Source organism: Ranitomeya variabilis, chromosome 8, assembly GCF_051348905.1.
Source record: "Ranitomeya variabilis isolate aRanVar5 chromosome 8, aRanVar5.hap1, whole genome shotgun sequence".
NCBI classification, from domain to species: domain Eukaryota; kingdom Metazoa; phylum Chordata; class Amphibia; order Anura; family Dendrobatidae; genus Ranitomeya; species Ranitomeya variabilis.
This window is the reverse complement of record NC_135239.1, coordinates 7,796,502-7,821,728: the sequence shown is the minus strand read 5'-3', so window position 1 is coordinate 7,821,728 and position 25,227 is coordinate 7,796,502. Positions and strand designations below refer to the sequence as shown.

General features: G+C 50.9%; 1 protein-coding gene across 2 annotated transcripts in view; it reads left to right on the top strand.

The window, feature by feature from the left end:
* The first annotated feature begins 7,834 nt into the window (after nucleotides 1-7,834).
* The window catches only part of PRKACB (protein kinase cAMP-activated catalytic subunit beta), a 41,897-nt gene continuing 24,504 nt past the window's right edge, over nucleotides 7,835-25,227 (top strand). Inside the window, exon 1 of one of the 2 annotated variants that reach the window (XM_077276191.1) lies at nucleotides 7,835-8,208. In XM_077276191.1, coding sequence (XP_077132306.1) covers nucleotides 8,163-8,208 — 46 coding nt within the window. In that variant the 5' untranslated portion in view covers nucleotides 7,835-8,162. Of the gene's footprint in view, nucleotides 8,209-23,763; nucleotides 24,008-25,227 lie in introns of those variants that run through there. The other variant, XM_077276189.1, reaches the window with a different exon arrangement.

The following is a 25,227-nucleotide window of genomic DNA, read 5'->3' as shown; positions in this document are numbered from 1 at the left end:
ATATCGAACCTTTAACAAGCCTTGCAATTTCACAGGATAAAAACCAACCCAGAATCTCAGTTTGAAGACACGTTTTGCGACGTTGCCCCTCCTCAGTGCAAATAAGAGATCTGATTAGCATTGCATGGCCTAAGTCTCCTCACACTGTGATGTCAGGCATGTCAATCTCAACAAGGAGAAACATTACCCCTTGTAACCCCCAGAGGCCTCATACAGATAAATCAGAACTCTTGCTTTGCACTGATGAGGGGCAACATCCCAAAACATGTGTTTGCGAAAAGATTCTGGTTTAGCTTTTATCCTTCATTATGTAGGAAGGCTCGTTATAGGGTCGATATTGACTTTTAGGATCGTCCCTGGCAATAAATGGTGTCACTCTGAAGAGGCAATCTGCACATTACACTAATACGTGTCAGCCATTGTCCTTGTAGGTCATAGACAAGATGGTCCCTAAATGTCAGCAGCAGAAAAGTACCAGCCATAATCACCCAATATGGGCCAGCCATACTGATCCCGGTAACCCCCTAGCACAGAGCCCCGAATATTGGCCAGTCACAGTACCCCCCGATAACTCGCAGGTGCAGACCCCAATATTGGCCAGCCACAGTAACCCCGATAACTCGCAGGTGCAGACCCCAATATTGGCCAGCCACAGTAACCCCGATAACTCGCAGGTGCAGACCCCAATATTGGCCAGCCACAGTAACCCCGATAACTCGCAGGTGCAGACCCCAATATTGGCCAGTCACAGTACCCCCGATAAGCCCCAGGTGCAGACCCCAATATTGGACAGCCATATTCATCCCGGTAACCCCTAACACAGAGCCCCGAATATTGTCCAGTCAGTACCCCCAATAAGTCCCAGATGCAGACCCGAATATTGGCCAGTCACAGTACCCCCCCGATAACTCGCAGGTGCAGACCCCAATATTGGCCAGCCACAGTAACCCAGATAACTCGCAGGTGCAGACCCCAATATTGGCCAGCCACAGTAACCCCAATAACTCGCAGGTGCAGACCCCAATATTGGCCAGTCACAGTAACCCCGATAACTCGCAGGTGCAGACCCCAATATTGACCAGTCACAGTACCCCCCGATAACTCGCAGGTGCAGACCCCAATATTGGCCAGTCACAGTACCCCCGATAAGCCCCAGGTGCAGACCCCAATACTGGCCAGCCACAGTACCCCCCCCCCGATAACTCGCAGGTGCAGACCCCAATATTGGCCAGCCACAGTAACCCCGATAACTCGCAGGTGCAGACCCCAATATTGGCCAATCACAGTACCCCCGATAACTCGCAGGTGCAGACCCCAATATTGGCCAGTCACAGTACCCCCCGATAACTCGCAGGTGCAGACCCCAATATTGGCCAGTCACAGTACCCCCGATAAGCCCCAGGTGCAGACCCCAATATTGGACAGCCATATTCATCCCGGTAACCCCTAACACAGAGCCCCGAATATTGTCCAGTCAGTACCCCCAATAAGTCCCAGATGCAGACCCGAATATTGGCCAGTCACAGTACCCCCCGATAACTCGCAGGTGCAGACCCCAATATTGGCCAGCCACAGTAACCCAGATAACTCGAAGGTGCAGACCCCAATATTGGCCAGCCACAGTAACCCCAATAACTCGCAGGTGCAGACCCCAATATTGGCCAGTCACAGTAACCCCGATAACTCGCAGGTGCAGACCCCAATATTGGCCAGCCACAGTAACCCCGATAACTCGCAGATGCAGACCCCAATATTGGCCAGTCACAGTACCCCCCGATAACTCGCAGGTGCAGACCCCAATATTGGCCAGTCACAGTACCCCCGATAAGCCCCAGGTGCAGACCCCAATACTGGCCAGCCACAGTACCCCCCCCCGATAACTCACAGGTGCAGACCCCGATATTGGCCAGCCACAGTAACCCCGATAAGCCCCAGGTGCAGACCCCAATATTGGACAGCCATATTCATCCCGGTAACCCCCTAACACAGAGCCCCGAATATTGTCCAGTCAGTACCCCCAATAAGTCCCAGATGCAGACCCCAATATTGGCCAGTCACAGTACCCCCCGATAAACCCCAGGTGCAGACCCCGATATTGGCCAGTCACAGTACCCCCCGATAACTCGCAGGTGCAGACCCCGATATTGGCCAGCCACAGTAACCCCGATAAGCCCCAGGTGCAGACCCAATATTGGACATCCATATTCATCCCGGTAACCCCCTAACACAGAGCCCCGAATATTGTCCAGTCAGTACCCCCAATAAGTCCCAGATGCAGACCCCAATATTGGCCAGTCACAGTACCCACCGATAAACCCCAGGTGCAGACCCCAATATTGGCCAGCCACAGTACCCCCAATAAGCCCCAGGTGCAGACCCCAATATCGGCCAATCACAGTACCTCCATTAAGCCCCAGGTGCAGACCCCAATATTGGCTAGCCATATTCATCCCGGTAACCCCTGTAGCGTTTCACCCGCTACGGGTCTTGGGGATACTCGCTTGGCAGCAGGATAAACACTTCAGGCACAATATCTCACACATATCAGTCCATATGGTTTATTCAAACTCCGCATAAACCAGACAGGGTACAGTCCATTTCATTACAGCCATGAAATATTAGACAGTTCACGTAGCAGATAGGCTTCTCTGCTGTATATTATAATCCCGTTGTCCGGGGTTACCTCTCAGAAGTTCCACTCCTCACACTGACTTCAGGTCAGTCCCAGGTCCTCAACACAGACCATCCAGGTCTACGGTCTCCAGGTGCTTCCAGGATGACTCCACTCTCAGGAGTCTCCAACACCAACCGTCCGTGCTATGTCCAGCACGCAGGCTCTCCAGCCTGGAATGGTCTCTGTGTGCTGTTCAGGACGTCTGTTCCCACGTGGAACCGTCTAACACACAGGCCACTCTGCAGTGTCCAGCCAGGACACACGGAAGTGTGTCCACCCTGACAGACACTCACTCAATCTCTCTCTCCATGTGCTACACACACCTCCTTTACATAGGTGTAACCACACCCAGGTACCTGTCACATGGCTAGTCAGGTGAGCGTGACATCACCACAGGTCCTTACACACAAAACCATCTTACGTGTTCAGACACGTCTCTTTGGGTGGGTTTGTAGGTGACTGAACCCACCCATCTCTCCAATCACCTGGAAGCCTTCCCAATGTAAACAAATCCCTCAGCAGTAGATCTGCTTGAGCAAAACATACCCAGGCTTCCATCACAGGGCCACCCACCTCTGCGATACATACCATCCATCATTCACATGACCAGTCGCTATGCTACACCCCCTAACACAGAGCCCCGAATATTGTCCAGTCAGTACCCCCAATAAGTCCCAGATGCAGACCCCAATATTGGCCAGTCACAGTACCCCCAATAAGCCCCAGGTGCAGACCCCAATATTGGCCAGTCACAGTACCCCCAATAAGTCCCAGGTACAGACCCCAATATTGGCCAGTCAGAGTACCCCCAATAAGCCCCAGGTGCAGACCCCAATATTGGCCAGCCACACTACCCCCAATAAGCCCCAGGTGCAGACCCCAATATTGGCCAGTCACAGTATCCACGTAAAGCCCCAGGTGCAGACCCCAATATTGGCCAGTCACACTACCCCCGATAAGCCCCAGGTGCAGACCCCAATATTGGCCAGTCACAGTATCCACGTAAAGCCCCAGGTACAGACCCCAATATTGGCCAGTCACAGTACCCCCAATAAGCTCCAGGTGCAGACCCCAATATTGGCCAGCCACGGTACTCTCAATAAGTTTCAGGTGCAGACCCCAATATTGGCCACACTACCCCCATTAGGCCCCAGGTGCAGACCCCACCAATATTGGCCAGTCAGAGTACCCCCAATAAGCCCCAGGTGCAGACCCCAAAATTGGCCAGCCACACTACCCCAATAAGCCCCAGGTGCAGACCCCAATATTGGCCAGTCACAGTATCCACGTAAAGTCCCAGGTGCAGACCCCAATATTGGCCAGTCACAGTATCCACGTAAAGTCCCAGGTGCAGACCACAATATTTGCTAGACACAGTACCCCCGATAAGCCCAGGTGCAGACCCCAATATTGGCCAGTCACAGTACCCCCGATAAGTCCCAGATGCAGACCCCTATATTTGCCAGACACAGTACCCCCGATAAGCCCAGGTGCAGACCCCTATATAGGCTAGTAGAGGCCAAGATGACGGGAGAGGCCGGAATATAATGGAGGTCGGGGTGTGCTGTAGTGGCTGGGGTGACAGGAGAGGCTCGTGTGTGCTGTAGAGGCCGGTGTGTGCTGTAGAGGCTGGGCTGAGAGGAGAGGGCGGTGTGTGCAGTAGAGGCCGGGGTATATTAGAGGTTGGTGTATAATAGAGGCCGGGCTGTGTTGTAGAGGCCAGGATATAATGGAAGCTAGGGTGTGCTGTAGAGGCTGGGGTGACAGGAGAGGTCGGTGTGTGCTGTAGAGGCCAGGGTGACAGGAGAGGTCGGTGTGTGATGTAGAGGCCAGGGTGACAGGAGAGGCCGGTGTTTGCAGTAGAGGCCGGGGTGACAGAAGCCGTGGTATAATAGAGGCCGGGGTGTGCTGCAGAGGCCAGTGTGTGCTGTAGAGGCTGGGGTATATTAGAGGCCAGGGTGTGCTGTAGAGGCCGGGGTATATTAGAGGCCGGGGTGTGCTGTAGAGGCCGGGGTATATTAGAGGCCAGGGTGTGCTGTAGAGGCCGGGATATATTAGAGGCCGGGGTGTGCTGTAGAGGCCGGGGTATATTAGAGGCCAGGGTGTGCTGTAGAGGCTGGGGTATATTAGAGGCCGGTGTGAGCTGTAGAGGCCGGGGTATATTAGAGGCTGGTGTGTGCTGTAGAGGCCGGGGTATATTAGAGGCCGGGGTGTGCTGTAGAGGCCGGGGTATATTAGAGGCCGGGGTGTGCTGTAGAGGCCGGGGTATATTAGAGGCCAGGGTGTGCTGTAGAGGCCGGGGTATATTAGAGGCCAGTGTTTGCTGTAGAGGCCGGGGTGTGCTGTAGAGGCCGGGGTATATTAGAGGCCAGCGTGTGCTGTAGAGGCCGGGGTATATTAGAGGCCGGTGTGTGCTGTAGAGGCCGGGGGAAAATTTAGAGGCTGGTGTGTGCTGTAGAGGCCGGGGTTATTAGAGCCCGGTGTGTGCTGTAGAGGCCGGGGTATATTAGTGGCCGATGTGTGCTGTAGAGGCCGGGGTTTATTAGAGGCCAGTGTGTGCTGTAGAGGCTGGGCTATATTAGAGGCTGGTGTGTACTGTAGAGGCCGGTGTGTGTTGTAGAGGCCGGGGTATATTAGAGGCCGGGGTGTGCTGTAGAGGCCGGGATATATTAGAGGCCGGGGTGTGCTGTAGAGGCCGGGGTATATTAGAGGCCAGTGTGTGCTGTAGAGGCCAGGCTATATTAGAGGCTGGTGTGTACTGTAGAGGCCGGTGTGTGTTGTAGAGGCCGGGGTATATTAGAGGCCGGTGTGTACTGTAGAGGCCGGTGTGTGTTGTAGAGGCCGGGGTATATTAGAGGCCGGGGTGTGCTGTAGAGGCCAGGGTATATTAGAGGCCGGGATGTGCTGTAGAGGCCGGGTTATATTAGAGGCCGGTGTGTGCTGTAGAGGCCGGGTTATATTAGAGGCTGGGGTGTGCTGTAGAGGCCGGGGTATATTAGAGGCTGGGGTGTGCTGTAGAGGCCGGGGTATATTAGAGGCCGGGATATATTAGAGGCTGGGTTATATTAGAGGCTGGGGTGTGCTGTAGAGGCCGGGGTATATTAGAGGCCGGGATATATTAGAGGCTGGGGTATATTAGAGGCCGGGGTGTGCTGTAGAGGCCGGGGTATATTAGAGGCCGGTGTGTGCTGTAGAGGCCGGGCTATATTAGAGGCTGGTGTGTACTGTAGAGGCCGGTGTGTTGTAGAGGCCGGGGTATATTAGAGGCCGGGGTGTGCTGTAGAGGCCGGGATATATTAGAGGCCGGGGTGTGCTGTAGAGGCCGGGGTATATTAGAGGCCAGTGTGTGCTGTAGAGGCCAGGCTATATTAGAGGCTGGTGTGTACTGTAGAGGCCGGTGTGTGTTGTAGAGGCCGGGGTATATTAGAGGCCGGTGTGTACTGTAGAGGCCGGTGTGTGTTGTAGAGGCCGGGGTATATTAGAGGCCGGGGTGTGCTGTAGAGGCCGGGGTATATTAGAGACCGGGATGTGCTGTAGAGGCCGGGTTATATTAGAGGCCGGTGTGTGCTGTAGAGGCCGGGTTATATTAGAGGCTGGGGTGTGCTGTAGAGGCCGGGGTATATTAGAGGCTGGGGTGTGCTGTAGAGGCCGGGGTATATTAGAGGCCGGGATATATTAGAGGCTGGGGTGTGCTGTAGAGGCCGGGTTATATTAGAGGCTGGGGTGTGCTGTAGAGGCCGGGTATATTAGAGGCCGGGATATATTAGAGGCTGGGGTATATTAGAGGCCGGGGTGTGCTGTAGAGGCCGGGGTATATTAGAGGCCGGTGTGTGCTTTAGAGGCCGGGTTATATTAGAGGCTGGGGTGTGCTGTAGAGGCTGGGGTGTGCTGTAGAGGCCGGGGTATATTAGAGGCTGGGGTGTGCTGTAGAGGCCGGGGTATATTAGAGGCCGGGATATATTAGAGGCTGGGGTATATTAGAGGCCGGGGTATATTAGAGGCCGGTGTGTGCTGTAGAGGCCGGGGTATATTAGAGGCCGGGGTATATTAGAGGCCGGGATATATTAGAGGCTGGGGTATATTAGAGGCCGGGGTATATTAGAGGCTGGGGTGTGCTGTAGAGGCCGGGGTATATTAGAGGCCGGGATATATTAGAGGCTGGGGTATATTAGAGGCTGGGGTGTGCTGTAGAGGCCGGGGTATATTAGAGGCCGGGATATATTAGAGGCTGGGGTATATTAGAGGCTGGGGTGTGCTGTAGAGGGCGGGGTATATTAGAGGCCGGGATATATTAGAGGCTGGGGTATATTAGAGGCTGGGGTGTGCTGTAGAGGGCGGGGTATATTAGAGGCCGGTGTGTGCTGTAGAGGCCGGGGTATATTAGAGGCCGGGGTGTGCTGTAGAGGCCGGGGTATATTAGAGGCCGGTGTGTGCTTTAGAGGCCGGGTTATATTAGAGGCTGGGGTGTGCTGTAGAGGCTGGGGTGTGCTGTAGAGGCCGGGGTATATTAGAGGCTGGGGTGTGCTGTAGAGGCCGGGGTATATTAGAGGCCGGGATATATTAGAGGCTGGGGTATATTAGAGGCCGGGGTATATTAGAGGCCGGTGTGTGCTGTAGAGGCCGGGGTATATTAGAGGCCGGGGTATATTAGAGGCCGGGGTATATTAGAGGCCGGGATATATTAGAGGCTGGGGTATATTAGAGGCCGGGGTATATTAGAGGCTGGGGTGTGCTGTAGAGGCCGGGGTATATTAGAGGCCGGGATATATTAGAGGCTGGGGTATATTAGAGGCTGGGGTGTGCTGTAGAGGCCGGGGTATATTAGAGGCCGGGATATATTAGAGGCTGGGGTATATTAGAGGCTGGGGTGTGCTGTAGAGGGCGGGGTATATTAGAGGCCGGGATATATTAGAGGCTGGGGTATATTAGAGGCCGGGATATATTAGAGGCTGGGGTATATTAGAGGCTGGGGTGTGCTGTAGAGGGCGGGGTATATTAGAGGCCGGGATATATTAGAGGGCGGGGTATATTAGAGGCCGGGATATATTAGAGGCTGGGGTATATTAGAGGCTGGGGTGTGCTGTAGAGGGCGGGGTATATTAGAGGCCGGGGTGTGCTGTAGAGGGCGGGGTATATTAGAGGCCGGGGTGTGCTGTAGAGGCCGGGGTATATTAGAGGCCGGTGTGGGGGGCAGGTCACGGTGTCTAATAGAGGCCGGGCAGAAGGGAGCGGAAGTTGTATAGTGGAGGCCGGGGGAGGCCGGCGGTCGGTGCTCGGTGGAGGCCGGTATGACACTGGCGGCGGTCCTCGCTGTCTCCCGTAACAACGCTCCGCCCCCTCCGTACTCTCGGCTGCCTGGACGTCACTTCCGGTGAGCGGCTGTAGACTTGTGGCGGCGGCTGCTGGACGGTGGAGCGGAGCAGAGAGACGGACATTGCCGGGCAGCGGCCTCAGGACACAGCGCCACCCCCGCCCCGAGCGCCCGACCATGGGGAACGCCGCCACCGCCAAGAAGGGGAACGAGATAGAGAGCGGTGAGTGCGGCCTGGAGGCCCCGGACATGGGGGGTAACGAGCGGGGGTGACAGCTGGGAAATACCGAGGACTGAGCCACGTCCAGGCCGCAACCTCCACAGCAACCAAGAGCGACGTCTGTATATGGGGGGATGTACGGCTGTGAATATAGGGGCAGCGTCTCTGGGGATGTACGGCTGTGTATATAGGGGCAGCGTCTCTGAGGATGTACGGCTGTGTATATAGTGGCAGCGTCTCTGGGGATGTACGGCTGTGTATATAGGGGGATGTACGGCTGTGTATACAGGGGCAGCGTCTCTGGGGGATGTACGGCTCTGTATATAGGGGCAGCGTCTCTGGGGATGTACGGCTGTGTATATAGGGGCAGCGTCTCCGGGGATGTACGGCTGTGTATATAGGGGCAGCGTCTCTGGGGGATGTACGGCTGTATATATAGGGGCAGCGTCTCTGGGGGATGTACGGCTCTGTATATAGGGGCAGCGTCTCTGGGGATGTACGGCTGTGTATATAGGGGCAGCGTCTCTGGGGATGTACGGCTGTATATATAGGGGCAGCGTCTCTGGGGATGTACGGCTGTGTATATAGGGGCAGCGTCTCTGGCGATGTACGGCTCTGTATATAGGGGCAGCGTCTCTGGGGATGTACGGCTGTATATATAGGGGCAGCGTCTCTGGCGATGTACGGCTCTGTATATAGGGGCAGCGTCTCTGGGGATGTACGGCTGTATATATAGGGGCAGCGTCTCTGGCGATGTACGGCTCTGTATATAGGGGCAGCGTCTCTGGGGATGTACGGCTGTATATATAGGGGCAGCGTCTCTGGGGATGTACGGCTGTATATATAGGGGCAGCGTCTCTGGGGATGTACGGCTGTGTATATAGGGGCAGCGTCTCTGGCGATGTACGGCTCTGTATATAGGGGCAGCGTCTCTGGGGATGTACGGCTCTGTATATAGGGGCAGCGTCTCTGGGGATGTACGGCTCTGTATATAGGGGCAGCGTCTCTGGCGATGTACGGCTCTGTATATAGGGGCAGCGTCTCTGGCGATGTACAGCTCTGTATATAGGGGCAGCGTCTCTGGGGATGTACGGCTCTGTATATAGGGGCAGCGTCTCTGGGGGATGTACGGCTGTGTATATAGGGGCAGCGTCTCTGGGGATGTACGGCTGTATATATAGGGGCAGCGTCTCTGGGGATGTACGGCTGTGTATATAGGGGCAGCGTCTCTGGCGATGTACGGCTCTGTATATAGGGGCAGCGTCTCTGGGGATGTACGGCTGTGTATATAGGGGCAGCGTCTCTGGGGATGTACGGCTCTGTATATAGGGGCAGCGTCTCTGGCGATGTACGGCTCTGTATATAGGGGCAGCGTCTCTGGCGATGTACGGCTCTGTATATAGGGGCAGCGTCTCTGGGGATGTACGGCTCTGTATATAGGGGCAGCGTCTCTGGGGGATGTACGGCTGTGTATATAGGGGCAGCGTCTCTGGGGGATGTACGGCTGTGTATACAGGGGCAGCGTCTCCGGGGATGTACGGCTGTGTATATAGGGGTAGCGTCTCTGGGGATGTACGGCTGTATATATAGGGGCAGCGTCTCTGGCGATGTACGGCTCTGTATATAGGGGCAGCGTCTCTGGGGATGTACGGCTGTGTATATAGGGGCAGCGTCTCTGGGGGATGTACGGCTGTGTATATAGGGGCAGCGTCTCTGAGGGATGTACGGCTGTATATATAGGGGCAGCGTCTCTGGGGATGTACGGCTGTGTATATAGGGGCAGCGTCTCTGGCGATGTACGGCTCTGTATATAGGGGCAGCGTCTCTGGGGATGTACGGCTGTGTATATAGGGGCAGCGTCTCTGGGGGATGTACGGCTGTGTATATAGGGGCAGCGTCTCTGGGGGATGTACGGCTGTGTATACAGGGGCAGCGTCTCCGGGGATGTACGGCTGTGTATATACAGTTGTGGCCAAAAGTATTGACACCCCAGCAATTCTGTCAGATAATACTCAGTTTCTTCCTGAAAATGATTGTAATCTCAAATTATTATGTATTATAATCTTCATTTAATTTGTCTTAAATGAAAAACCACAAAAGAGAATGAAGCAAAAAGCAAAACATTGATCATTTCACACACAACTCCAAAAATGGGCCAGACAAAAGTATTGGCACCCTCAGCCTAATACTTGGTTGCACAACCTTTAGCCAAAATAACTGCGACCAACCGCTTCCGGTAACCATGAATGAGTTTCTTACAATGCTCTGCTGGAATTTTAGCCCATTCTTCGTTGGCAAACTGCTCCAGGTCCCTGATATTTGAAGGGTGCCTTCTCCAAACTGCCATTTTTAGATCTCTCCACAGGTGTTCTATGGGATTCAGGTCTGGACTCATTGCTGGCCACCTTAGAAGTCTCCAGTGCTTTCTCTCAAACCATTTTCTAGTGCTTTTTGAAGTGTGTTTTGGGTCATTGTCCTGCTGGAAGACCCGTGACCTCTGAGGGAGACCCAGCTTTCTCACACTGGGCCCTACATTATGCTGTAAAATTTGTTGGTAGTCTTCAGACTTCATAATGCCATGCACACGGTCAAGCAGTCCAGTGCCAGAGGCAGCAAAGCAACCCAAAAAAAATCAGGGAACCTCCGCCATGTTTGACTGTAGGGACCGTGTTCTTTTCTTTGAATGCCTCTTTTTTTCTCCTGTAAACTGTATGTTGATGCCTTTGCCCAAAAAGCTCTACTTTTGTCTCATTTTTCCAAAACGTTTTGGACTTTTTCAGGTAAATTTTGGCAAACTCCAGCCTGGCTTTTTTATGTCTCGGGGTAAGAAGTGGGGTCTTCCTGTGTCTCCTACCATACAGTCTCTTTTCATTCAGACATCGACGGATAGTGCGGGTTGACTGTTGTACCCTCGGACTGCAGGGCAGCTTGAACTTGTTTGGATGTTAGTCGAGGTTCTTTATCCAACATCCGCACAATCTTGCGTTGAAATCTCTTGTCAATTTCTCTTTTCCGTCCACATCTAGGGGGTTAGCCACGGTGCCATGGGCTTTACACTTCTTGATGACACTGCGCACGGTAGACACAGGAACATTGAGGTCTTTGGAGATGGACTTGTAGCCTTGAGATTGCTCATGCTTCCTCACAATTTGGTTTCTCAAGTCCTCAGACAGTTCTTTGGTCTTCTTTCTTTTCTCCATGCTCAATGTGGTGCACACAAGGACACAGGACAGAGGTTGAGTCAACTTTAATCCATGTCAACTGGCTGCAAGTGTGATTTAGTTATTGCCAACACCTGTTGGTGCCACAGGTAAGTTACAGGTGCTGTTAATTACACTAATTACAGAAGCATCACATGATTTTTCCAACAGTGCCAATACTTTTGTCCACCCCCTTTTTTATGTTTGGTGTGGAATTATATCCAATTTGGCTTTAGGACAATTCTTTTTGTGTTTTTTCATTTATGACTAATTAAATGAAGATAATAATAACAAAGAATTTGTGTTTGCAATCATTTTCAGGAAGAAACTGAGTATTATCTGACAGAATTGCAGGGGTGTCAATACTTTTGGCCACAACTGTAATAGCAGTGTCTCCAGTGCTGTACGGTTATATTTGGCCGTTGTTGGTGACTTCACGCTTGTGTCGTCGCATCCAGTGGAGTCTTACTGTCTGTGACACCGGCAGTACATTGTAATCTTGGGTGACGTTGGCCTCGACATTGAAGATTATTCCAGCAGAATTTTTCCCGTGTCCCAGCGGATACAAAGATGGCCGTTCTTGTGTTCCCTCCTGTGTGCTGGAGCCATGATGGCCGTGAGGGATCCTTTTATAAAAGTGTTTGTCGGGTTTCATTGGTTTTGGCCGCGAGAGCAGCGCTGCTGAGCAATGTGCAATCCAGAATGTTCCGGAGGAGATTATTACTTATATTTACACTGATCACAAAAAGTTGGGGATATTTGGCTTTTGGGTGAAATTTCTGTCTGACCCTTAAATTCACCCTCTAAGCTTTTTAGATGAATTTAATGTGACGTCTCTAAAGTTTTCATCTTTTCAGTGGGAAAAAACAAGATAATATTGTAGATACGAGACCTTTTAATGGCTAATAAAATAAATGATAAATAATTATTAATACTATTTATTCTTATTATCCATGGACGACCATGCTCCAGGTCATCAATGTCATATCATTGGGAAACCGCAGATGGAGAATGGGTGTCCTCAGATGGAGAATGGGGGTCCTCAGATGGAGAATGTTCGGACCTCAGGTGGAGAATGGGGGTCCTCAGGTGGAGAATGGGGGTCATCAGGTGGAGAATGTTCGGACCTCAGGTGGAGAATGGGGGTCCTCAGATGGAGAATGGGGGTCATCAGGTGGAGAATGTTCAGACCTCAGGTGGAGAATGGGGGTCCTCAGATGGAGAATGTTCGGACCTCAGATGGAGAATGGGGGTCCTCAGGTGGAGAATGGGGGACCTAAGGTGGAGAATGGGGATCCTCAGATGGAGAATGGGGGTCCTCAGGTGGAGAATGGGGGACCTCAGATGGAGCGGAGACACTTTCTCCAGACTGAATCCCATAGATAACCTCTGGGATCAGCTGAGTCACTGTGTAGAGGCTTGTAGCTCTGTACCCCAGAACCTCATTGACCCGAGGGCCGTCCTTCATGAAGAGTTGGCCATCACGTCTCCGCAGACAGCTACTCCACTTGTGAACAGCAGGAGGCGCCGTTATCAGCTGTAACTGATGCTCAGGTCCACAGGACAAGTTATTGAGACGGTGTCCTTTATTTTGGGAAATCACCATCACTGCTTCTACTTAGTGCCCGGCTGTCATGACAAAATATCACTGTAATGTGAACATTTTATTTTTCCCATAAATTTCCCCCAAAAGCTAAATATCCCTAACTTATTGTGAGTAGTGTATATCGCTGACATATTCCCGGGATCCCAGCCGTGCAAGATGTCTGTGCTAACGACTGAGCCCCTGAGCTGCCCGGTCCACAGATCTTCCAGACACGGGCAGTCGTGACACATGCGTGGTTTGAAGCTCCGTCCCTGACATTGGGACCGTTACAAGACGCAATCCTTCTGTGATCGTTTGCTGCTGATCACTGGGCGATCTACTGACCACGTGTGGACTTGAATCCCTTTTTTTGCTTCCCCTCCCGATGCCGCGTCCAGTCCTGCCCGTTTCCTGTTTGTGTGCGTTTTCTGCCGTGATTTGTACACGCCCCATAAAGCGGTCTCTGCGCCCAGCACTTGGCGTTCAGTAGCGAGCCGCAGCCTGGCATTGCACTGGCACTTCATCGCTGATGGTGTTGGCGCACGGTTTTGTTATGCTTGTATCTCGTGTAAGTTTATCAATGTGCTGGCTGTGAGATTTACGCCACTTTCCTGGGGAAAACAACGGCAAAGCCCGAGAATTCCGCATCGTCTTTGAATCTTGTGCTGTGTTTTCTGGACTGTGTGCTGACTTGTCATACAGAATAAAACTAGGAGGAAAATGACAGCGCAATATGGTTTTATCCAAGGAAGAAAAAGGAGTTTAAGGCTATACTGACCTTATTTATTGTGTATACACAACGTTTCCATCACTTCTACATCCACTGCTGCAGATCCAACCGGTCATCAGACCGGGAAATCACCGATAAGGAGGATTCAAGGATATTCGGCAATGCACATGCGTTTCTTGTTCTGATGAAGGCTGTAGGGCATGTTTCCTTGGGGCGTAAGCTCTGCGCTTTGGATGCAGTGGATACCCCGCTCCGCCCAAAGCGCCGCCCCCTTTGTACGCGGGGTGATTCCGGTTGAACACGGGCGGAATCACCGCATCGTATTCATAGACTCTTATTTATCTTGTGGAGATGGAGCATCTCCGCAAGATAAATAGACATGCTGCAGTCTATAAAGACGCACTGCATGTCCGGTTACTCAGGGCCGCCGGGGGCGTCCCTGCACGCATAGTGGAGATGGGATTTCATAAGATCCCCTCCACTATGCTGTAACATCTGGATGCTGCGGATGTACGCAGCGTCTAATCCGCAGCAAATCCTGAACAAATCCTTAACGTGGAAATATACTCAAGTACTTCAAAACGTTGATTAAAGAAAAAACGCCTGTACTTAGTCTGTATTTGGATGTATTATATGGGATACCATCATCATAGATATCCACAAGGCCTCCTTATCACCACTGAAGTCTCGTGAAGGTGTCCTGATGCCAGGAAATATTGTGGTTCTGCCACAATGTATCATGGTCCCAGGATTAATCCTCCCCCTGGTTGTGTGCGGGGCGCACTCATATTCGGCATCGCCCGCAGTCACACAGCCGGGAAGTTTCTGCGTTGCAGGATGTGAAATATTCCTGATTTACAGCCGTTCCTCCTGTGATAGATGAGGACGTGGCCTTGCTGCTCGGGGGCCCCTCTGTATTCCGTGTGTTTACGTCCCCCTGACGTCATTCTGCTCCATTCCTCCGTTCATCCTGTTCTTTCCCCTTTTTAATTCTGTTAATTTGTTACAGTGTGTCAGTGTCGGCATTCCTCAGAAAGCCAAGAGCGGCATCAGTCTCTGCCCTGTCCAGGACTCTTACCTAGGCTTCCATGGGTTTCCAGGCTCCAAATGTCAGCAGTGTTTTGTTTTTTTCTCAGCAGCAAGCAGAGGTCTTGAAATTGAAGCATATTAGAAGATGGAGCACTTTTCTTTGTATGGAGCTTTTAAACCTGGATTCAGCCAATGTCATATGAATAGTCTGGAGAAGCCCAGCGTCGGATTTCCCAAGACTTGTGTGGCCCTGATGAACTGGTTTGGGGCCCCGGGCGCTGGGCTCTGACGGCGGGGGCCCCTGCTGGATTGTTTGGACCTGCGTCTGTGTGTTTTTACTGCAACGTCTGATCTTCCAGTGAATGCTTTATCCCTCCGTGCAGCCGGCATCTTTTTCTGGGGGTGCAGATCGCAGACATTCGTGTTTTCGTCTGCCAGACAGCGTACTCTTCATTTGTATATGGAAAGTTCTCCTCCCGGCGGTGGTGACCCCGGGGCGTGTTTACTTTGCCAGTGCCCTGCTCATTGACAAACTGACAAGTGCGAGTGTTGTTGTGTAACGTGGACCCCACCGTCCGTTCAACGCATTGAATAGCGCACGTCCCGGCAAGTTGGCTTCTTTTTATAACGTCACTTTTTTTGATATTTCAGTGTGTGAGAACGATATAGAAGGTTCCTCATCTGCAGGTTTTATAGACTGTAGGGCCCTGGGCGACAAAGTGGGGTGCACACTCTCACCATTATTTTATTTATCTCTTTAATTGTAGCTCCCTCAATACGGCCAGGTGGTTCAGTCGCTCTTTCATTATCCACTATGGATCATTTACCAGAATAGAACCGACAGATCAGTCATGGAAACTGAGGCCAGTGTGAATGGAGCCCTCAGGAGCCTCTGCTGTTTCTTCAGGTGGTGGTGATCGCTTGCACTATACCGCCACATGGTGCACCGCCATACTATGCAGGCAGCTTGGTGATGCACCCCCACACCATCCCGTGCAGCACCCAGATGGTAGACTGCATCCCTGTGCTACATACAGTGGGGAAAATAAGTATTTGATACGCTACTGATTTTTCAGGTTTTCCCCTACTAAGAACGGAGAGGTGTGTAATTGTTATTGCAGGTACCAGGGCTGTGGAGTCGGTATAACATGAAGCGACTCCTATAATATATAACACATTGGGTGCAGCAGTTCAGTGCAGGATGTGCTGTAAATGTTTCCATAATAAGTTCTGATGTGTCCTATAAATGTCTGTTCTGTTCCTGATCTGAGGATCTCGGCTTTTAGTGGAGATGAATCTGTGCTGCACTTTCTGCACATGCTCAGTAGTGACCGGGGCTACCTGGTAGGGACACTTCAGCTGTGAGAGCATCCTTAAGTTCTGTTTTTCTATTGTATCAAATACTTATTTGAGGCAATAAAATGCAAATGAATGATGTAACAATCCTACAATGTGACTTTCTGGAATTTTATCTTAGATTCTGTGTCTCACAGGTGGAGTGTACGGACGATAACAATTACAGACCTCTCCATTCTATGTAGGAGGGAAATCTGACAAAATCAGCAGCGGATCAAATACTTCTTTCCCCACTGTGGTCCTGAAAGTCGTGTGTGATGTACTGCCGCGGCTCTGGGTGGTTGTAGTGTCCTCCTGGGACCAGTGCCCTGCTGCATCCCTCTTCTCCAGCCTCAGACCGGTGGCTTTGTGCCTCCCTCACAGGGATCTCGCCGTGGAGGCTGGGTTGGCGGTATTTAGGGGTTGCCCACCTTTTCCATAAAACTATGAAGTCTGCGGCTCGAGCTTATAATCTCCATTATAGTAAGACCATGAAGCATAAAGTTTCCTGTGACACCTGTAGGTTTATTTGTCAGCGCAGATGTGCGTAACACGATCCAGAGAGCGATTACAGTGATTACATCGGGCCGCTCCTTATTCAAAGTGCAAATTAGTTTCCTCTTTTCTTCCCTGTTATTTACCGTTCTCATCTCCATAATTTAATCTTTTGGGAAGTTGTCATAACAGACTTGTGTGTGCGTAGCGTGCTGCAGGGCGCGGTGCGCGGCGTTGTGCTGCAGGGCATGACGTGCTGCAGAGCACGGCGCGCGGCGTTGTGCTGCAGGGTGCGCGGCGTTGTGCTGCAGGGCGCGCGGCGTTGTGCTGGGGGCGCTGACGTTACATCTACGTAATGTTAGAAGTGGCTATTGTGGCGCCACCTACAGCTGGGACCAGACATGGCAGAAGTGGTGTGGACTTGTGGAAGGGAGTCTGTAATCCGGCCAGTAACCTGGTGGACATATTCTTCCAGCCGAGCAGATGGGACTTCTCAGAGGCGCTGCGATGGCTTTCTGTGTATTAAGCGCACCCAGCCGGCCAGTCGCAGGCACTAAATGAAGGCCGTTGTGGTGTCAGCGTCCTGAACGGCTGCCAGCAGCCGAATACCAGACTCCCATCATTCACTTTCCGTGCTGTCTCCTTGGAATCTCTTGTATTTGTGTCCACCAGCCCTCACAGTGGCAGGTAAAAGTTTGTGCACCCCTGGTCAAAATTACTGTTATTGTGAACAGTTAAGCAAAGGAAATGATCTCTAAAAGGCTAAAATTGCAGATGACACATTTCCTTTGTACAGTATTTTAAGCATAAATGTAGATGCATTTTTTTTGTTACATTTTAAAAATGACAAAAAGGGAAATATGCATATTCAAAAGTTTGTGCACCCTTGAAGATTTGTGTAGTCAGATAACTTTGACCAAGGTGTCAGACCTTAATTAGCCTGATAGGCTTATGGTTTGTTCACCATCATCATTAGGAAAGGCTGGGTGATGCAAATTACCCAACTTTATAAAACCAGCTTCATCTATCTTCCTCTTTCCTGTGCCAAAAACCAGCTGCCATGGGTTCTTTAAGCCGCTGCCGAGCACTCTGAAAATGGTGAAGTCCCACAGAGCAGGAGAAGACCATAAGAAGATGGCAAAGCGTTTTCAAGTTGCCCTTTCCTCAGTTCAAAAACGTAATTAAGAAATGTCTGTTACCAGGAACGATGGAAGTCAAGATAAGGTCTGAAAGATCAAGCAAAATGTCAGGGAGAGCAAATCGGAACTCCCGCTTGACTACAAAAGACCTTCAGAAAGATTTAGCAGAGTCTGGAGTTGTGGTACTTTGTTCTACTGTTCGGAAACACCAACACAAATATGGCCTTCATGGAAGAGTCATCAGAAGAAAACCTCTCCTGCGTACTCACCATAAAATTCAGCATCAGAAGTATCCAAAAGAACATCTAAACAAGCCTGATACATTTTAGGAACAAGTCCTGTGGACTGATAAGGCTAACATAGAACTCTGTGGCCACAATGATCAACGTAAGTGTGGAGAAAGGGCACAATTTCAAGAAAAAAACATATCGCAAACCAAGCATGGGGGGTTGGATCATTCATGCTTTGGGGTTGTGTTGCAGCCAATGGCACGGGGAACATTTCACGGGTGGAGGGAAAAAATTGATTCAATGAAATTTCAACAAATTCTTGATGCAAACATAACACATCTGTAAAAAAAAAAAGCTGAAGGTGAAAGGAGGAAGTGGATGGCTTCTACAAATGGAGAATGATCCTAAACACACGTCACAATCCACAATAGACGACCTCGGAAGGTGCAAGATGAAGGTTTTACAATGGCCCTAACAGTCCCCTGATCTGAACATCATTGATAATCTGTGGTGAGACCTCAAAATAGCAGAGAATGGAAGACGACCCAGGAATCTCACAGAACGGAAACAAAGGATCAAAATCCATCAAACATGAACTGAAAGACTGTTGTCTGGTTAGAAAAGCATTTACAAGCTGTGATACTTTTAAAAGGGGGCGCTACTATGTACTAACCATGCAGGGTGCACAAACTTTTACATCTGCCCATATTCCATTTTTGGAATTTTTAAAATGTAAAAGATGGAAAAAAATATATATAGTGTGTATGTATGCAGCTCGGGTCATTTGAGAGTTCTGCTCTGGAAGCGATGCCTGCCCCATTTGTAATTCTACCGGATCTCTGACAGTCAGGTGACTAGCAAGACATATGATCATGCACTCTTCTAGTCACCTGCATGCTGCAGTCAATCACAGGCTTCTGCGGTTTTGTGCTTTTTGATGCGGAGCAGCCATCGCTTCCAGACCTACCTTTGCTGGATCCATGGGTGCTGCTCTCAATTTTTATTTTATTTTAAGCCTGCCTTCTGCCACATATTAATGTCTGGGACAAGTGTTGCTGATGTCAGGATCACTGAGGATCCCATCAGATGAACCCCCCCCCCCAGGGATCAGCAAGTTATTCTGTACCCTATTATGTAAATATGGGGATGTCTTCACCTTTTCCTCCTGGCTTAGTTGTCGGCTGTTTTTTACATGCGGCCGTGCAGATCCTCACTGGAGAGATGGAATTTCTGACACCTTCTTGTTAGGTTGGAAAGGTCTTAGCCGGAACCATAAAAGCTTTTCTGTCACCTGCTGGAGCCGGCAGTGCGAGCAAACATTCACCTTTGCCTCTGGATTTTTTGGGGAGAGGTCTTCATGATTTTAATTTCCTACTGACTGATTGCTAATAATAAACTGATTTCTGAAGTCTGCAGTCTCGTCTGCTGCCATTAATTTCCATAAAATACATCAAAAAGATTTATTTTATAGAACCAGTTACCGTAAGTAATTTACAACCTGTCCTGAGTCCTAGTCTGTCCTATGGTGCGATGATTCATTTACAATTTCCAGCTGAAATCTCCCAGCATTCATTTCAGTCTGTAGGTGTGTTCTAGAAACTCTGGTGACCTGGGCGTTGGCCTTCGCGCTCTCTGGCAGCCAGGCTGGTGGCCTGGCGCTCCTTGGTGGGCTGGGCCTTGGCCTTCACACTCTTTGGCGGGCTGGGCCTTGGCCTTCACGCTCTCTGGTGGCCTGGCGCTCCTTGGCGGGCTGGGTCTTGGCCTTCACGCTCTCTGGTGGCCTGGCGCTCCTTGGCGGGCTGGGTCTTGGCCTTCACGCTCTCTGGTGGCCTTGCGTTCCTTATCAAAGAAAAAGAAAAAGCATCACTGCAGTGAATCGCACACCTGCAAACAGTAAACGACAATATGTATAAAATACAAACTGTTTTATTAATAGCTCAAAAAACACATCACAAACAATAAAAATATAATTAAAAACATATAAGCACCATCAGAGACACACAGGAAAAATGGACCATAGCACAGTGTAATAACGTGACCCAAAACCTAATGGCTCATGGGGTGTAGCGCAGACCTGTATATATAGTATAGAGACAGTGCCCAGAAAAAGGTGCAATAAATGATGCCTAAGCAAACAAAAATATATATATTAGGCACAATGGATAGTCCCATAAAGAAATAGTACCTGAGGGTGAGCCAAAGGAAGAAAAAAAAAAAAAAAAAAAAAGCCAATGGATCACAAATATGCAATAGTACCACTAGGTCACAGCAGATATCACAGGAAATAAATTCCCATAAACATACAACCTGCATATTTTGTGATCCATTGGCTTTTTTTTTTTCTTTTTTTTTTTCTTCCTTTGGCTCACCCTCAGGTACTATTTCTTTATGGGACTATCCATTGATGGTGCTTATATGTTTTTAATTATGTTTTTATTGTTTGTGATGTGTTTTTTGAGCTATTAATAAAACGGTTTGTATTTTATACATATTGTCGTTTACTGTTTGCAGGTGTGCGATTCACTGCAGTGATGCTTTTTCTTTTTCTTTGATATAGTCTTTTTATCACTGCCACCGCACCCGCAGAAACTTCTTTACATTGTATATGTAGTGCGCCCAATCCTTTCTTGTTGTGCCTTGCGTTCCTAGGCGCACTGGGCCTTGGCCTTCACGCTCTCTGGTGGCCTGGCGCTCCTTGGCGGGCTGGGCCTTGGCCTTCACGCTCTCTGGTGGCCTGGTGCTCCTTGGCGCACTGGGCCTTGGCCTTCACGCTCTCTGGTGGCCTGGCGCTCCTTGGCGGGCTGGGCCTTGGCCTTCACGCTCTCTGGTGGCCTGGTGCTCCTTGGCGGGCTGGGCCTTGGCCTTCACGCTCTCTGGTGGCCTGGCGCTCCTTGGCGGGCTGGGCGTTGGCCTTCGTGCTCTCTGGTGGCCTGGCGCTCCTTGGCGGGCTGGGCGTTGGCCTTCGTGCTCTCTGGTGTCCTGGCGCTCCTTGGCAGGCTGGGCGTTGGCCTTCGTGCTCTCTGGTGGCCTGGCGCTCCTTGGCGGGCTGGGCCTTGGCCTTCACGCTCTCTGGTGGCCTGGTGCTCCTTGGCGCACTGGGCCTTGGCCTTCACGCTCTCTGGTGGCCTGGTGCTCCTTGGCGCACTGGGCCTTGGCCTTCACGCTCTCTGGTGGCCTGGCGCTCCTTGGCGGGCTGGGCCTTGGCCTTCACGCTCTCTGATGGCCTGGTGCTCCTTGGCGGGCTGGGCCTTGGCCTTCACGCTCTCTGGTGGCCTGGCGCTCCTTGGCGGGCTGGGCGTTGGCCTTCGTGCTCTCTGGTGGCCTGGCGCTCCTTGGCGGGCTGGGCCTTGGCCTTCACGCTCTCTGGTGGCCTGGTGCTCCTTGGCGGGCTGGGCCTTGGCCTTCACGCTCTCTGGTGGCCTGGCGCTCCTTGGCGGGCTGGGCGTTGGCCTTCGTGCTCTCTGGTGGCCTGGCGCTCCTTGGCGGGCTGGGCGTTGGCCTTCGTGCTCTCTGGTGTCCTGGCGCTCCTTGGCAGGCTGGGCGTTGGCCTTCGTGCTCTCTGGTGGCCTGGCGCTCCTTGGCGGGCTGGGCCTTGGCCTTCACGCTCTCTGGCGGCCCTGCGACTTCATACAGCCAGCAGTGTTGTGAATGGAACTGTGAACTGTTACTGATGGCTAGGACAGGAGATCTGGGCTCTGTGTGGTACAGGGGTCTGTGAGAGATGCATGCTGGGAAGGTTTCCTGATATAACCTCTGACCTGAGGCTCCTGTGTGACCCTGTATAGGCATACATCCCCTATTGCTGCATGTGCTTTCTGCTGCACTTTATTATACAATTGAAAGGTATGACGTTTTATACCGACCACCCAAAAAAAAATGCCAAAAGCACTTTTTGAATATTTGTGCTTGGTCGTTTGGTGCGCGGTCTTACTCAGATTTTATGTGAAACTTTTTCATTATCAGCCTCTTTATGCTGAGTGGAAACTGCAGTTTTTTTAGGAGAATTTTGAGTTTCTGCTCCTAAAATTCTTTAAAAAAACTGAGCGTGAATATAGTGTAATTGTGTAACAGCGGAAGTTACGTAGGAAGATCTGACTGCTGCATTCTATGTGTAGGCCAGTAGGTGGCAGCAAAGCTTCTGGAGTGGCTCTGCAGTTTGGTGTTGCCCGCTGGCTCATGTCACCCGCTGGCTCATGTCACCCACTCGCTATTTATAGACTCGGCTCTTGCGCCACCGTCCATCAGAATCTCGTATATTCAGAGCAGGCAGCGGAGTACAGATGCCACCTCTTCAGCAGCCTCACATTTCCGGTTACACTTGATTTTGTGGAGCCTCTGAAGTCTTTTATGTTACTTTTTTATTCTGCCGTTTCCTTCGCTCTCCCTGAGATCAGTTGATGGTTTCCTGTTGCTGTTAACCCCTTCCTGTCCAAAAATGCGTGTAGTATAAGCGGCTGCAGCCTGCATGTATCCATGCGATGCTTGTATGTGCTAGGAGTGTAATATATACAAGGCCGAAAATCTACAGCAGGAAATGTCTGTATTGTAAACAGGCGGAAATCTCCATGGGACCGTTCACCGGGAGCGCTAATCTATCGGTGAAAATGAATCAGGCGTGGCGGCTGTGTACCCCTCTTGGGCTCGTATTTGCCCCCTCTTGGGGCCGTCTCACTGGCAGATTGCTGTTCAGTCGCTACCCTGCACAGGTAGGGGGTGTATGCCGCTGCCAGTCCCTGCACATTTAATAAATAATCTTTATTTTTATATAGCGCTAACATATTCCGCAGTGCTTTACAGACATTATCATCGCTGTCCCCAATGGGGCTCACAATCTAAATTCACTATAAGTATGTTTTTGGAATGTGGGAGGAAACCAGAGAACCCGGAGGAAACCCACGCAAACACAGAGAGAACATACAAACTCTTTGCAGATGTTGTCCTTGGTGGGATTTCAACCCAGTACTCCAGCGCTGCAAGGCTGCTGTGCTAACCACTGAGCCACCGTACTGCCCCACGTAGGGAGTGTATTCCGCTGCCAGTTCCTGCACAGGTAGTGGGTGTATGCCGCCGCCAGTCCCTGCACAGGTAGTGGGTATATGCCGCCGCCAGTCCCTGCACAGGTAGTGGGTGTATGCTGCCAGTCCCTGCACAGGTAGGGCGTGTATGCCGCTGCCAGTCCCTGCACAGGTAGGGGGTATATGCTGCCACCTAATAACAGCTTATCAAGGTTTTTCTATTGTATTATCTATTGGCATCGTCCCTTGGGGTCCGTGACTCCTGGCGACTGGTCTAAGCCCCCCATCCCTTTTGTCTAGCTGTTTGGTAGCGGTGCCTGGTATTCCAGCTCTGTCCTGTTCACTTCTATAGTGATCAGCCCCTGGTGTCCCTGCCGTTAGCGGGTCGGATCTGTTATCAGCCCCGGACATCTCCATCACAACTCCACGGTCTCGATCCTCCATCTTCGTGCTCTTGGAAGTGGCTCTAGGAACTTTCATTTATTTTTTTTATTCTGTGACTTATCAGCCGGCCTGCCCCCTGGTGTATGGAGGGCCCTGGCTTTACCTGGCCGAGCCCATGGATGAGCAGGAGTGACAGGTTAATAAGCCCCTTGGGGGTGGGAATAGGAAGGGTTTTTCTTTTTTAGGCTTATTTTGGTTCTTAAGTGGTTATAGAAGGAGCCGATAATGAGGACGGAGTGAGAAGACGAGCGCGCACATTCTGGAGGAACCTGTCACTGGTGGTTTGTGCTCAGACAAACAGGAAGTAAGACTTGGACGTTGCTCTGCAACTATTCTTTTTTTCTTTTTTTTTTTCCTTTTAAGTTTTTGAGCTGCTTGCAGCATATGTCAATAGCAGGCGGGTAGAGGGTTTGCCCCTTCCATGCATGGCATCTTCCAGTGAAAGCCTCCAGTCCGCCGGGACCTCGTCAGCCCTGCAGAAACTAGAGGGGTTTGCAAACAGATTGTTCCATCGAAATGGGAAAAGCAGCATCCAGGAGCTGAAGGTGGAGAGCGAAGGGCAGCTGGTGTCTGAGAGCACCGTGCAGTGGGACCGTGCAAGTAAGTGGGTGCCACGTTATTAGGCGGCAGGGGTGGTGCCACGTTATTGGGCGGCAGGGGTGGTGCCACGATATTAGCTGCCAGAAGTGGGTGGTGGGTGCCACGTTATTGGGTGGCAGGGGTGGTGCTACATTATTGGGCGGCAGGGGTGGTGCCACGTTATTGGGCGGCAGGGGGTAGGTGCCATGTTTGTTGGATGGCAGGGATATTCTTCACAGAGCCACGTACTGGGGACTTCATTTGTGTTTTGTTTTTACTTGCAGTGACAGATTTGGTTCTGTCTGGGCCTTGGTCTGATGTTTGGGGGTTCTGTTATGATTTTCGATATTTTTTACTTCATGAATATCATGGTGCCATCACAGTCACCAGAGCTTGCAGCCCCCACGTCATTAAAGTCTAGGGGGATGTGCTGGAAGCCGCCTTTGTCGCTGTGGTTCTGGCTCGGCATCGGTAATGTCTTCTGCACAGGAGATTGGTGGGGCTGCTTGTCGGTAAACAGGCGCTCGGTGTTTCTAGCCTCATTCGTGGCAGATTTGTTGGAGGCTCTTGGTTTGTTCAGGGGGATTCACAAAAAAAATCTAATTTAAATTCTGCAGGCGAAAAAGGGGAAAAAAATTCCAGTTGTGGATTTCTTGTTCACCCAGCATATATCTGATGAGCCTTCCTACAGACGGCAAAATACTCGGAAATGTCAGCAAAGTACGCCTGTGTAATAAGCCTGCGTTCACACCATATAAAATCGCTGGAAAACCACATTGTCCGCACTGACTTTTTTCTTTTTTGATCTTTTAACCAGTTGCGTTAAATTTCAGCCTTTGTTCTGGAACTTTGGAAAAAATCGCCGGATTTCATCCTTTTGTTTGTGAGCAGACCTGTGCCGTTTCCACTGCTGATTTTGCCACTGCTGATTTTGCCACTGCTGATTTTGCCACTGCTGATTTTGCCACTGCTGATTTTGCCACTGCTGATTTTGCCATGCTTTTTCCTTTTTCAGATTTCGTGTGCGGTTGCACTCATGGTAGCAACCCTTCGCTCCGCAGCGGTGGATGGATCCCGGGCGTTACATTCACACTGTGGATTTCTCCCACTGCATTCAGTTTGATTTTCCTACAATCTACCATGAACCTTCCTGCCGGTCTTTAGGCAGAGCTTGTAATAAGGGGTTAAGTAAAGCTGATCCCATGTCCCTCAGGACTTGTAGGACCCTCAGGACTTGTAGG